The sequence below is a fragment of the Opisthorchis viverrini genome (genome assembly GCF_000715545.1).
Source record: "Opisthorchis viverrini unplaced genomic scaffold opera_v5_233, whole genome shotgun sequence".
Classification (NCBI taxonomy): Eukaryota; Metazoa; Platyhelminthes; class Trematoda; order Opisthorchiida; family Opisthorchiidae; genus Opisthorchis; species Opisthorchis viverrini.
The window spans coordinates 650,822-663,510 of NW_008751886.1; the positions used below are offsets into that span (position 1 = coordinate 650,822).

The 12,689-nt window shown below is 44.7% G+C and overlaps 1 protein-coding gene across 1 annotated transcript; it reads left to right on the forward strand.

Annotated features, from left to right (window-relative positions):
• Nucleotides 1–812: 812 nt before the first annotated feature.
• Nucleotides 813–5,170, forward strand: T265_14637 (hypothetical protein; the record flags this gene model as incomplete). The annotated part of the gene is made up of 2 exons (XM_009174523.1): nt 813–827; nt 1,541–5,170. Coding segments are annotated over 2 exons (3,645 nt in total), but the record flags the coding sequence as incomplete, so codon positions are not given.
• Nucleotides 5,171–12,689: the final 7,519 nt, after the last annotated feature.

Consider the following 12,689-nt stretch of genomic DNA (forward strand, 5'->3'; position numbering starts at 1 on the left):
TGTTCTTTGTTTGCCAGTCAGCTTGGGTGGAATTTCGGCATCCAGAATGGAGCGATCGTAGGCTGATTCCTTTTCGGATCTCTCGTCGGTGTCCTCTGTGGTTGAAGGTATGAGCAACACCGGCCGCACATGCCACGTGTAAATTTCAACAGGGGGCTCCTGTCTTTACACCACATGGCTTGAATTTGGGCTCTCCCAAAATCGAAACCAGTTGTCACTCAATGACTGTGGTGGTTTCCACACCAGACTGCCGATTTTCACCCTAACTTATTCCGACTTTAGCTCTGTGGGAGTGTATGACTTTGGACGACAAACAATAATTCTATTTATTCTACTGCCCTATCATTGTGAGATTCGTTCTTCAGGACGTCAGCATTGACAACTTTATTGTACGGTTGCATCTGATGGAGGATTTTCCGCCTATCTTCTAAGTGTAGTAAAATGTACTGATGTGACTGGACAGCTGGATAAAGTTTGGCTACATGAGCGCAGCTGAGAATCGGCAGCACATACACCCTGAACACGGCCGAAGTGGTTAGAGCGCGAAATTACTGATCGGAAGGTCCGTGGTTCGAATCCACCCTCTGCCTCTCGACTTCCCCTGTCTAGGCTTGGGCAACCTGGCAGTATCCCAGCCCTCGTGCAACCTTCTGGTGGCATGGGATTTAGGCACCGGAAGGGTGCTACAGCTGAACGATCTTGAACGATCTCAATATTGATCCTTGAAAGGTCAGATTCTAACGGGACGACCACTCTACCGGGAGAGCAGCTAAAGTATCGTCGGCCATGTGCCTTCAATTAAATTGACCAAAATGCTTAGGTTGACAGTGCTTTTGCGCTGAAAGGATAGAGATATGTGGGACAACAGACACTGTCAAAAGTATTCCGGGACAGTCCCCTTTAGACGAGATTTGTGCAATCATTCGTTAATTGCACAAAAGACGCTCTATTTATTTGGGTGTAGTATGGGAATTCCCAAACCATCTCATCAATAAGACTACGAAGCACAATGGATGGCAAATATTCAGTTCGCAGGAGACCTTGTTTCGGCTTTTACACGAGAAACTTGAAACCAGCTCCGCTTCTTTGGGTTACTATCCTTTCAAGTATTTGTAACTGTTACAAGTACGCAGAAGCCACTCAAACCCCCCAAGGGTATACAATTGATCTAAATCTGATTACGAAGGTAATTATTTAGCGCCTAATAGGTAGTACTCAGTGGTTATTTAACACTATTCCTATTTTGTAGCACCGGAGACGTGTACTCCGCAGGACTTTTCGTCGGCCTTCCATGCGATATGAAACTCTGGTAAAAAATGAAAAAGTGGCAATACAGATACCCGATGATGACAATGTCGAGTATCATCCAGAAGATTCACTTTCACTTCTCGGCATTGATGGGAATGAACTTCGGGATGTGTCTTTCTTTCATGGCAATATCGACTTAACCGGTGGCTATCCCCTTAGCCCGGTAATAGAGACAATTTTTGGATGCGCCCTCTTTTCAGAAGAAAGAAAAGGCGATCCCAACAGTGTCCAGATAATAAATGCTCCAGTTCCCACTTCGTCCTCTTCATTTTACATCGCTACCGAGTCTTCTCTCAACGAAGTAAATCTGGAAGACGTCCCAATGGATGTTGTTACTTCAGATGGGGAGAGTGAGGAATATACCAAAGACCCACCTTCAGACTGTGCAAATCTGCTGTCCGAAGTTCTAAACAGACCGCTATTCGACGTGGTGAGCAGCGATGTAAGTTCTCTTTCTCGTAAAGTATCCTTTACTCTACCTAAGAATTTAGCTGATCTAGATGAAATGGAGTTAAGGAGTCGAGCACTACGTAGTCTTCTCCTTCAAAGACACTCCCCAATAAAAGATGAACACCCAGTCTCAAGCTGCTCAGATAATGCAGTTACTAATCCGTCATCCTCCGCAGCTTCTCTTGTGACGAAAACACTCTTCATTGGTTCCGGAAAACATCTGTCACAACGTGCTGCTCAAAACAGGTTCGTTATTACTGTTTCCAATACGTCAGATAGCGATACTTCCGACGACTGTTCTCCCGTAAGACGCGTAATGCAAAATACTGGTAATCCGGACACCAGTCATGATGTAGTTTTGCTTTCAGAGAGATTATCTTCATCTCCAACTCCAGCCTCACCTAAAATGGTCGTCACAACAGCTTTTGCCACAACCGGAACGGCTGTTGCAACCGATGCAATCGATACTACAACACGTGCTGCTTATCCTATGACTTCCACCGTAATCCCTTCAGTATCCCAAACAAATCCAGCCACCCTTCCTGTGGCAAAGCGGTCACCAACTACGGAGTTAGCGCAAGGGAGTCTTCTTCAAAGGAAAATGGAGCTCTTGCGCCTGACATTAACAGTTAAGCGGCAGCAACGCATAGTGGAAGAACGGCGTCAACTAACTAACAAACTATTCAGAACGTGCAGCGAATTGCGCGCGCGTATGAAAAGCACAAGGAAGTTGTACAAACAAGCGTACAACTCTCTTCAACAGGCGTCGCTTGCACAGCACAGTTATCAGCGACAACTTTTATCAGCTCAACGGCGATATGCACACGAATGTAATAATGTAAGATTAAGTGCTAAGGATAATTTTCCGAATCAAACCAGAAAACTATCGGCCGCTCCAGACAAGTGTAAGCCTATATCAGCTGCTTCTGTTGAATCGATCGCACTGTTAAGAATGCGTATAATGCCCACTTTCTTGAAAATATTACAATACATCAAAGTAACGACACCCTATTTCACATTCTACCGGTTGGATATCCCTTTGACTTCGAAAATGCCTTATACTCTGCCAACTTCGGAACATATGACCAATCACAGTTTTTTGGGTCAAAGTAGCTCTCCTAGGAATAGCTCATGTGCCGTAAACGTGGTCGCACGTGTCGATCCTAATGTTCCACTTTGTCCTTTTTCGCTTGATGGAGAGTGTAAGGATATCGAATGTTCATTGCAACACCCCCCAAATGCTTTGGATAAATTGCCATCTTTTCTTTCATCAACCTTGCTCGATAAAGAAACAAGCACAACTTCCCAAGCCAGTCCATCCGTTTCGGAAGGTGAGGAGTCTTGTCCAGTGTGCAAAAAGACCTTATCGACCAGTACAATGGACTTCATTGAGCCTACTCTTCGCAGGTGGCATGCTTTGTACTTGGGTTATAAACGGTCTAATGCAACGGGTGTGCTGACTGATTTTTCTAAGGTCTGCTCCACAAGTTTGGACCTCCTTCGCCAGGCAGCGGATAACTCTGAACTTGTAGATCATCATCTTGCGTTGATACATTCTAAAGCAAGAGGGCTAAAGACGATTGATATTGTGGAGTGTTTAAAAGCATCAGATTATTCTCTCGCCGCCTGCAGGTCTGTGTTTCGCAGTCCATTACTTAATGGAATGGTACGTAGGTTGATAGCTCGTTCAGCTCTGGAGACTTTGCTGCTTCAGATTAACCGTACAACTCACACCGAAGATTTTACCTTCGCTCTATCCACATCATTTATTTGTTTGGCCTATCACTTGTGTTGGCTACTTTCTGAGTCATGCACTATCGATTCGGCCTGTTCTCTTCTTGATAAACTTCTTGAGGATGTGAACAAGAAACATCCTGTTCGGTACGGGTTATGGTGGCTGAAGCTGTTGCTGACCTTAGGCCAACGAATTCCAGCTGAGGACACCCTTTTCTCTTTGCTGAATTTCCCTAATTTCACCAAACGAACTGTAGCACAATGTCAGTCTCTGATCGAAGAGGCTGTTTCGGATTTGGGAATTCCAAAAACTACAGCAGCTGTGGGGGATATGCCTGCCTTCACTAAGGAATCATGTTTACTAAGGACTTGTTATCTTGCTCTGGTTTACTTGTACATACAGACGCTATGTGTGAACCAACAGTATCAGGTGGCTGGGGAACTTTGTTTACACTTTTCAGCGCTCGATTTTTTGCAAGAGTTTGATGACTTATTCTTCCCAACCGCAATTTATGTGTTCCATTTTTCCGACGCATCTCTTGACTGGCCGTCTTTATTAAAAAATGTACCTGAATCATTACGCCCTACCCTGACAATTTCCTTTCGAATAGAGTTCAGTTTCTTGTTAGCTAATTTGGCTTGTCGCAAGAAATCCTTGGATATCGCCCGCTCTCTGCTACTGGAATCTTTAGCAGGTCTGACCTTTTTACCATCTGACGCGGATTCAGATGTACTGAAATCTTTTGAAGAATTACTCGGTGTTGATGCCCCCGAGTACGAGCCTCTTATTCTTTCCGAACTATTATCCTTCCGTGGGAGAACGTATTTATGGTTGAGTTACTGTTTGTACAGTCTTCTCTGTTCAGTCAACACTGCTGTTCCACTGAAGCACCTCATGGAGTACTTTCAGAAGCAACAAACAACAGAGACCCCAACAGAGGATAGAACTACCTTCGATAGACTCCTTCTGCATATGATAGTCACACTGGCGAACGGCCTTCTCACATCAGGCATGACCTCAGACTACTCACAGTGCTTGAGCACTATTTTTCTCGACCGCCCGCTCGCACCGCATGCACACGCCGTACCATCATGGTTTATTGAGCTGATACAACGCATCAGTTTGACTCAGTTTTCCTCATCCGGTGTGCGACAGGATTTGTGCGTCCGGTTGGTGGAAACTTACGGTCCACATTTGGTCCCTCCACTTTGCCGAACGCTTTTCGCCATGGGAGATCACTTTTTGGCGCAGAGTTTGTGCGCGATTGGACGCCTGGATAAGCCCTGCCGAGAGGACTTCTGGCTGCTGTCTGCTGCGCTCTTGCTTAGCGAGTTTGGCAAAACAACCACCCCGACCGCGTCGCGGCAAAGAATTGTCAGGTTGCATGAGCTGTTTTCGGATGCAATCTCAGCCGTGCCTTCCAGCTCGGTACTTTGGAAATATTGTGCTCTGGTGACCAAGGCAGTTGGAACCGGAACTGCGTTGCTCCTCAAACGGGCGGGCGAGTTTGGCATGCTTGATACGATTTCGGAGTTTGTAAAGGAGAAAGAACCGATGGGTACCTCGGCAAGGTCGGTCTCCCGTTCTGACCCGAGTCTTCATGGAACAACACCACTTTCAGGGAAGAAACGGAAAAAGGGTTCCAGGAGAACATCTCTTTTTATAAAACAGTCCCAGCGGTGAGTTCAGTTCATGGTTTTAGCTAGCGTGCACAAATTTTTGTCAGCCTTGTTTTACATTAGTAAGCAGATATAATAGCATACTCTACCGAATTAACTGCTTTGGTAAGTCAATTCAGCGGGCGCAACGGTCGCCGATAGCAGAATTTAGTTCAAATCCATACACCAGGGTATCACGGACATCTAACGAGTCTCGATCAGGGCCCAGTCATGCTCACAAGTATTGATACAACCCACCCAACTTCAAAAAATCCATTGGCTTCAGCAATCGTCAATGAAAATAACAGCAGATATCATGGTGAGATTTTTTGTTAGTGAGCATTTACCTAATGTCAGTCTTCAATACTTTGATTTTCGATGCAGCTGGCATATTTCGGAGAACAAGGTCTACTGTTAAGCCTCAGATCATCTGTTCTCAATATATGGGTAGACTGCAGTAGAGTTCTTGTGCTTTACATCTTCGTCTTGAGTTATGGATTGACCAATGTGCACTGACAATTGTTCGTAGCAGACCACAATTTACCCACTATATTCTATCTCGCTAGTGGACTCTAGATTTTCAATTGGTTTTACATCCGCACTATGAACAGCTCACGGTGCTGCTGTTGCAAACGAGTGACCACATTTCGATAAGGCTGATCCAACCGGTTTTCTATAATTGAAAGGAAATTGAAGTAATCCAGTGTCCTAATATATGGGACAACTTTCTGCCATTCTTTTGTTGCAGCCAGTTTCCGCGTCTTCGACAACGGAAGTCTAGTTCTTCTATCCGTGCCTCACGCCACTAGTATATGGGTCCATTAGGGCCATCGAGATTTTGCCTCCACTAAACACCACGCTGTTCAGTTTCAGGCGCTGTGATTCATGATTTGCTTCATTCTCCCTTGAATGGTGCCACGATTAATCCACCAACCTATGCTTACTTTGGATGTGAGGCATACTGTAGCACTCGCTGTACTGTCTCTCACCAACCTGACATCCCGATGGACTTCTGTAGCTTTGGGGCACTCGTCAGGAGCACACGGAAGTTTTCTTTTCAACCTATCAGAAAGCCGTGAATAAGTTTTGCCCCCTTGCGTTTGCACAACAATTTTCGGGATATTTCATTAGTATTTGCCCTTAACCATCATGATCATCATCAGTGAAGCTTTTCAAGCCTAATATTTCAGGCCTTAGAATGGAAATATAACAATGGGCAAGGTTGAGAGCATGTTACTGACATGTCACAACTATTCGGAGGTACATCCACCTCCAAACAATCCAATGGGGGGAGCGAGATGGCTCAAGTGGTTAGAGCGCGAATTTACTGACCGGAAGGTCCGTGGTTCGAACCCGACCTATGTCTCTCGACTTCCCCTGTCTAGGTTTGGGCAACCTGGCAGTATCCCAGCCCTCGTGTCTCCTTCGTATGGCATGGCAGCTAGGCACCGAAAGGGTGCTACAGCTGAAGGATAAAACAATCCAACTCGTTGTAGCAAGCGAGAAACTCTATGTAAGATTCCTCGTAGGTTCAAAAGAAAACTTCCGTGTGCTCCTGACGGGTGCCCCAAAGCTACAGAAGTCCATCGGGATGTCAGGTTGGTGAGAGACAGTACAGCGAGTGCTACAGTATGCCTCACATCCAAAGTAAGCATAGGTTGGTGGATTAATCGTGGCACCATTCAAGGGAGAATGAAGCAAATCATGAATCACAGCGCCTGAAACTGAACAGCGTGGTGTTTAGTGGAGGCAAAATCTCGATGGTCCTGATGGACCCATATACCAGTGGCGTGAGGCACGAATAGAAGAACTACACTTCAGTTATCCAGCTTCCGGTTGTCGTTTGGTGATGGCTTGATGTGAGAAATCCATGATAAAATGGCGGTGGGCGGCTTGTCTGAGAACCATTACATGTAATTAAACCAAGTCCAACCCAGTATGTCCTAATTTTAGGCCTATTTTCGCGTTGTCACAGCAATTGTTTCGCTGGTAGTTATAATGTGACTGTGGATGGGTACGTTTTGCCCTTTATTATCACCTACCATTCTTGAATGTCACCTCGTCACTAGCATGTACTGTCAAATCTGTTAGGTTTAAAGCACGAGTCCAAACGGTTCTCGATGAACAACTCTTATCCACTCAGCACCACTCTGAAGATCGTTGCGCCCTTCTCGCAGATGATGGTTTAGACTGATTGGAACACTATCACTCACCGCTCGGCTAATGTTTTTTTTCGCGTTCAGATAGCTGAGAAACTCGATTTTAAATTGTGACACGGGGTTGACGTCGGCTTTCAATAACTCAGAGACGCTCCGGTTCTTTCACCCATATAGACCATGACTCATCACTGGACAGGCAGACATACATAACGGTAGTCTTATACATATCACACTCCAAGCTTGTTGACGTACCCCGTTGTGTGGATGACTTGCAGTCGCGAATACACTTCCCCAGGTGATCTAAGTGAATTCTTATTATCAAACCCGTACGCATCCAATCCAGTGAACAATCCAGTTAGTTGTTCACATTAGTTGCAAAGTATAGTAATTTCAGATGATTGCTTAACTTCATTCAACAAAAGCTCACGAAGGTAGAGCCGAAATTCCCCCAAGTGTATGTTTCCCCTTCTACAATTTTTTGTAAATATGTGCCTTGATAAACATGGATAAACACTAGTTTATCGTGGGTCAGCCTCATATGATGATGAGCAAAGTCTAATTAAAATACCTGTGTTTAGATTTTTGAAGTTCGAAAGCGGGGGGGGGGGTTGGCGCTTGAAACAATCGCTGTTGTTGTTGGCTACCGGTGTTACATCAAAACGTATGTCTTCTGCAAACCGGATTGTTGGAGACGCCGCATTAGTTTGATCTATCTGGTTGTTAAGTTCCCCGGCCTTGACAAACCAGGTAGTTCCACCACTCCAAGCTCGTCATAGGACAGTCGCATCATCTTGTGGAGACGGAAAAATGTAGCAGATGTTCTTTTCATGCGCTGCGAAGATTGTTATGTGGAGTTGTGAGCACTAATCCTTTCTAGGGTGTGCTTCAAGCACTAGCCACACCAGCAACAGCATCAGTCGATCATTCTCTGGGGTCCAGTATCCTGATCCATCCTATCCAGTTCGTATTAATTGCGTTTACCTACCAAAAATAGGCGAAAAGTAATAGCTTAGCCTACGGACATCTTAAATGAGCTGTACTCGTATTACTTCGACTGTTTTTATGGAGAAGTCTATGGAATCTTCATTCTGAAATCATCAGGATGAAAATAAAAGCTTTATAAAACATTCTGCCTGAGTTGGGAGCTCGAGATAGCTCAGTGCTTAAGGTGTAAACGTACTGACCGAAAGGTATGTGGTTCGAACCCAACCTCTGCATCCTGTCTAGGCTTGAATAAACTGGCAGTATCCCAGCCCTCGTGTTTCCTTCGGGTGGTATGGCAGCCAGGCACCGAAAGGGCCTTAAGACTGAGCAATTTTTTGCTGATTATTAGTATTTGTTAAATTTGACAGCTGTTGACCGTACTCTCGAGAGACAATCTGATTTCGCGCCGGTACGCTGGGTGTCTGATATATGTAAACTGCCCCGCAAAAAGGGAAAATAACCTACAGGTAGACAAATATTGGAATTGTCCTTTGTGCGTCATGCAACTTCTGGTGGTTGTACAGCCTCGTTTACCGGTTGTGTGGAAGTGTCATGTTCAAGAAGCTATCCATTTGTAGGCCACAGATACATCGTAGAAATAGTTGAATCTTCCCCCGTTCGTGTCGGGAGTTATACGCCAGGGAATTCCACGCTCTTATAATATTCTATTCCGTCCACAGAGGGCTACTGCCTGTAACATTAATGCCCTTCCCCACATCCATTTTTAGCTCATGAAGCAGAGCGTTCCTAACCTGTTCCCTTGTATAAAGGTAAGCCACATGTGGTTTATTTTTCCGTATTTTTCCCTCGCTCAACTCCACGGGTTCCAGAGCACTAAGCAACCTCAGCTTTCTCTATGCGCCTGCAGACCTTTTGGTGCAAATATACTTACAAATAACTCAGAATAGATGTAAGAACCAAGAATGGTTCAGTTCACTTCAAAGTAACGACCGTGAATTCATGTACAGCGTTTCGGATCACCACACCACATGAAACTAGATGGTGTAAGATGTGAGAGAGGGAACAATTGATGCCGAAAACAAAAAATAGTGGACTAATAGTCAAGTCTAAGGGATGGTCACTGATCGCATGACATCGCAATGCCGTTAAGCATTTACGGCTATTGATATGGTACGTTTCTGAAACCTCAGCCTCGAATACGACGTACGTCAGCGTTACCAAGACCGCCTATTGCCTGGTGTCTTCTAGCCGGAGCCTGCTTCAGCAAATAATGCACAGCGTGACATCCAATAACCGGACACATAAAGAGCGTAACACAGTTAGTGTAGTTGCTGCAGCCGAATCTAGCCATCGACCGGGCAAGTGGTGGGCTTGTTGCTAATATCTGTTCATCACACTTCAGCACTGATACTGTTAGTGTTTTAGTGATTCATGTATAGTTCCTCAAAGGCACCATTTACCAAACACGAATAATCCTATTTGGTCTTCGGCGGATAGTGGCCTCGCAATCGCAAAACAACACCGGGTGTATCGCCTCGTTTTAGACATTGCCTTTTGCAGACAGATCAATGTCACATCTCCTCGAGCGATACTCAGTTTGAATGGTACAAGACCAAGCTTTAGCGGTTCCAGCGTCCACCTCCTCAGCGGTGGCACGATGCAACCACCCAGCAACCAACCAGTCCATATGCTACGACGTGCGCAATTCTTGCGTAAGTGCAGGACGGCCATGCATATAGACTGTTTGGTGAGTGAAAGCGGCGTAGTCTGTAGTCGCCGACGACGCAATACTAAGTGGCGGTTGAGTCGAAGGTTTACGTACAGCGATGTCTGTCTGAGGAGCTGCATGTTCATTCTAGGATCACCCCAGACAAATAATCAATCTGAGACCCGTTCTGATCTCCAGTTCAAGCCAATTAAATATGCAAGCGGGCCACAAATACAATGAATGCTTTGTCACCGTTCGAGGAGGTGTCGACCTTATCCTGTTGGGTGGGTTGAGTTCGAATCGCTGTTCAACTAGGACAAAGGATTTATGAAAACTCGGGGAATTGGGCTATTCAGTGAACCGCACATAGCATGAAACCAGTGGGGAACACCAGCGGTTTTCTATCACTGTCACCTTATTGTCTATGGAAAGAAGGCAACTTTCTTTTCTGATGATAATCCGGCCTAATTGTTTTCCGATCCAGTTTACACGCTATGCAGAAGTCACATTCACATGGAACCACTGCAACTTCGAAGAAGCTTCACTTTGTGTAATTCTGTTCCCTTATACACATTGTGTATAAACAAACAAACTATAGCAAATAATAATAAGCAAAGAGTGGGAAAGCAAATAAGAGTTCCTATTTGCTAAATTATGGTTCTTGTTGGCATACTTCGGGTGTTTACGTAAGGTATGAATAGTCGGTGGGATCCCCTTGAGTGTCACAAATTTCAAGGAAATGTCTAACAACCAACCATCTGACCATAAATACGTTGATAGATGAAGCTGTTAGCTTAGCTTGCAGTTAATGAGCACGTTCCTAAGGCAGCACTGAAAGGTCTGAAGACGGTCCAATCAGTGAAACCGAAGTGGATGAAACTGACCGTAAATAAAAAGCAATTTTGCGAGTTGGTCCTTCGAGCCCATTTTGTTTTGGCAAGTCAGGTGAGAGGCATGACAATTCAATTCAGTTCAGAAATACGGAAGAAGCTGAAGAGTTGTGTAAACCACTGGAAATTTTGGTGGCATAAAAAGCGTTTTAAACTTTCTTTAGAACGAATTCCTCCCTAGGTTCTAGAAGGGAACCACTGTATACATCATCTTCAGTGTTTCACACAATCCACGTTAAGAAGTGTGGTCTTGTCCTAGATTAACAAATCAAGAATAGGAACTGACAAATTCATAATACTAGTTCTTTTTACTGTTTCCGATTGCCTGTCGTTAACAGTCTTGCCTTGTAGCTTTGATTAGATGATGACGTTTCTAGTGAGCGCACAACGCATTATCTTTAGGGCAGAAGCATCTGGGTCTAAAAAGTTGTTAGCCTCCGGAAATCGGTCTGGATTCTTTATACGATTTGTTGGCCGGACGTGATTCTTGATTCATTGTGAGGATAATTTCCCGGCAGATCTTCGAGTTTATTGTTGGCATCGGTCCAAGTGGCCGCTTCACACACGTTCACAGTCATTACTGTTATTTTTATCCTCTAACTGTCGCTCGGAGCTGTTTATGGTGCAGTTCGCGAACTATTACCGGATCCCGTCTTTGTGCACTGCCCTATCTTACGCTTTTTGCCTCCATTAGGAATCAAGAGCAGTCTTTTAAGGCCCAGTAACGATTCTGATGGGTCCCCTGCATGTCACGCGACTCGGCTAGTGGTAAACCGAGTGAATAGTTACATCATGGTTTGATTTTTCTGCTGGCAGGTGGAATTACCACTGCACCCAGGAACATAGGGAATAACAGCACATTATGAAATTTCGGAGGTCACTACGGGGTAAATAATCGGAGCATTGACTGGTAGTATTCATTCCCATTGTTCATTCGTTAAATTTGTGGCTTCTCAACTTCTTTTCACGCAGTCTTACACTTACTATCACTCATCGCGCACAATGGGAGTGGGACCATAAGTAAGCTTTTCAGCTTACTAAGTTTTGAGTAACAAAAAGTTAGATTTATGGTGGTTGCATGATTGCCTTACGTTCGATCAACTATTTGAAAATGGATTCAGTGTACCTAGTAAGCTGTAAGGGTAAATAGTGGTTCCTGTGTTGATTTGTGTTAAATATCATTGTTTCACTATTCGCTCGTCCCTGCGATCGTTTTTGTTTTTTCAGCCATCCGAAGGCGAGGGCCGCATTTTACACCTCCGATACTTGTACGAGTAACCGTTTAGAGTATCTTAGATATGTACAGTGCGATGTGTATTGACAGAAATTTCACTCCATACAGGTTTGGCGGACAGCTCGGACTCGTGCTCCATGCATCAACCCATGGAATAATGGATTATAATTAGGATAATGCGAATTACTCGACCCAACTTACCACCAGGAATCGGTAACCAAATACGCAAGCCAGTTCACTCATTCTCTTCTTTCTTGGCAAACTGTAAAATTGATTAGGTCCAAGGCATTGATACCGTTTTATCTTGGGTATGCCACTTAAGGCGTCACGCCAGTTGTCAGCTCTACACAATGATGAACCACCTGCAGTTGAGACATACCACATTTTTGCGTTGAATCGATCGGGGCTTTACCAAATAAAGTCTACTTTCCATCCCCGTTGATATGAGCACCAATGCTCAATACTGGTGCTCAAGCACAATAGGCCTTTATAGATCTTTTTTTGGAAGAAGTAATATAACTGAAACTCAGCCTTGTGTTGCGGCGTTTTTAGCAAAGATCGGAGGGTGATAAGCTGGTTTCACTGCGAACCACGTGCCTCAT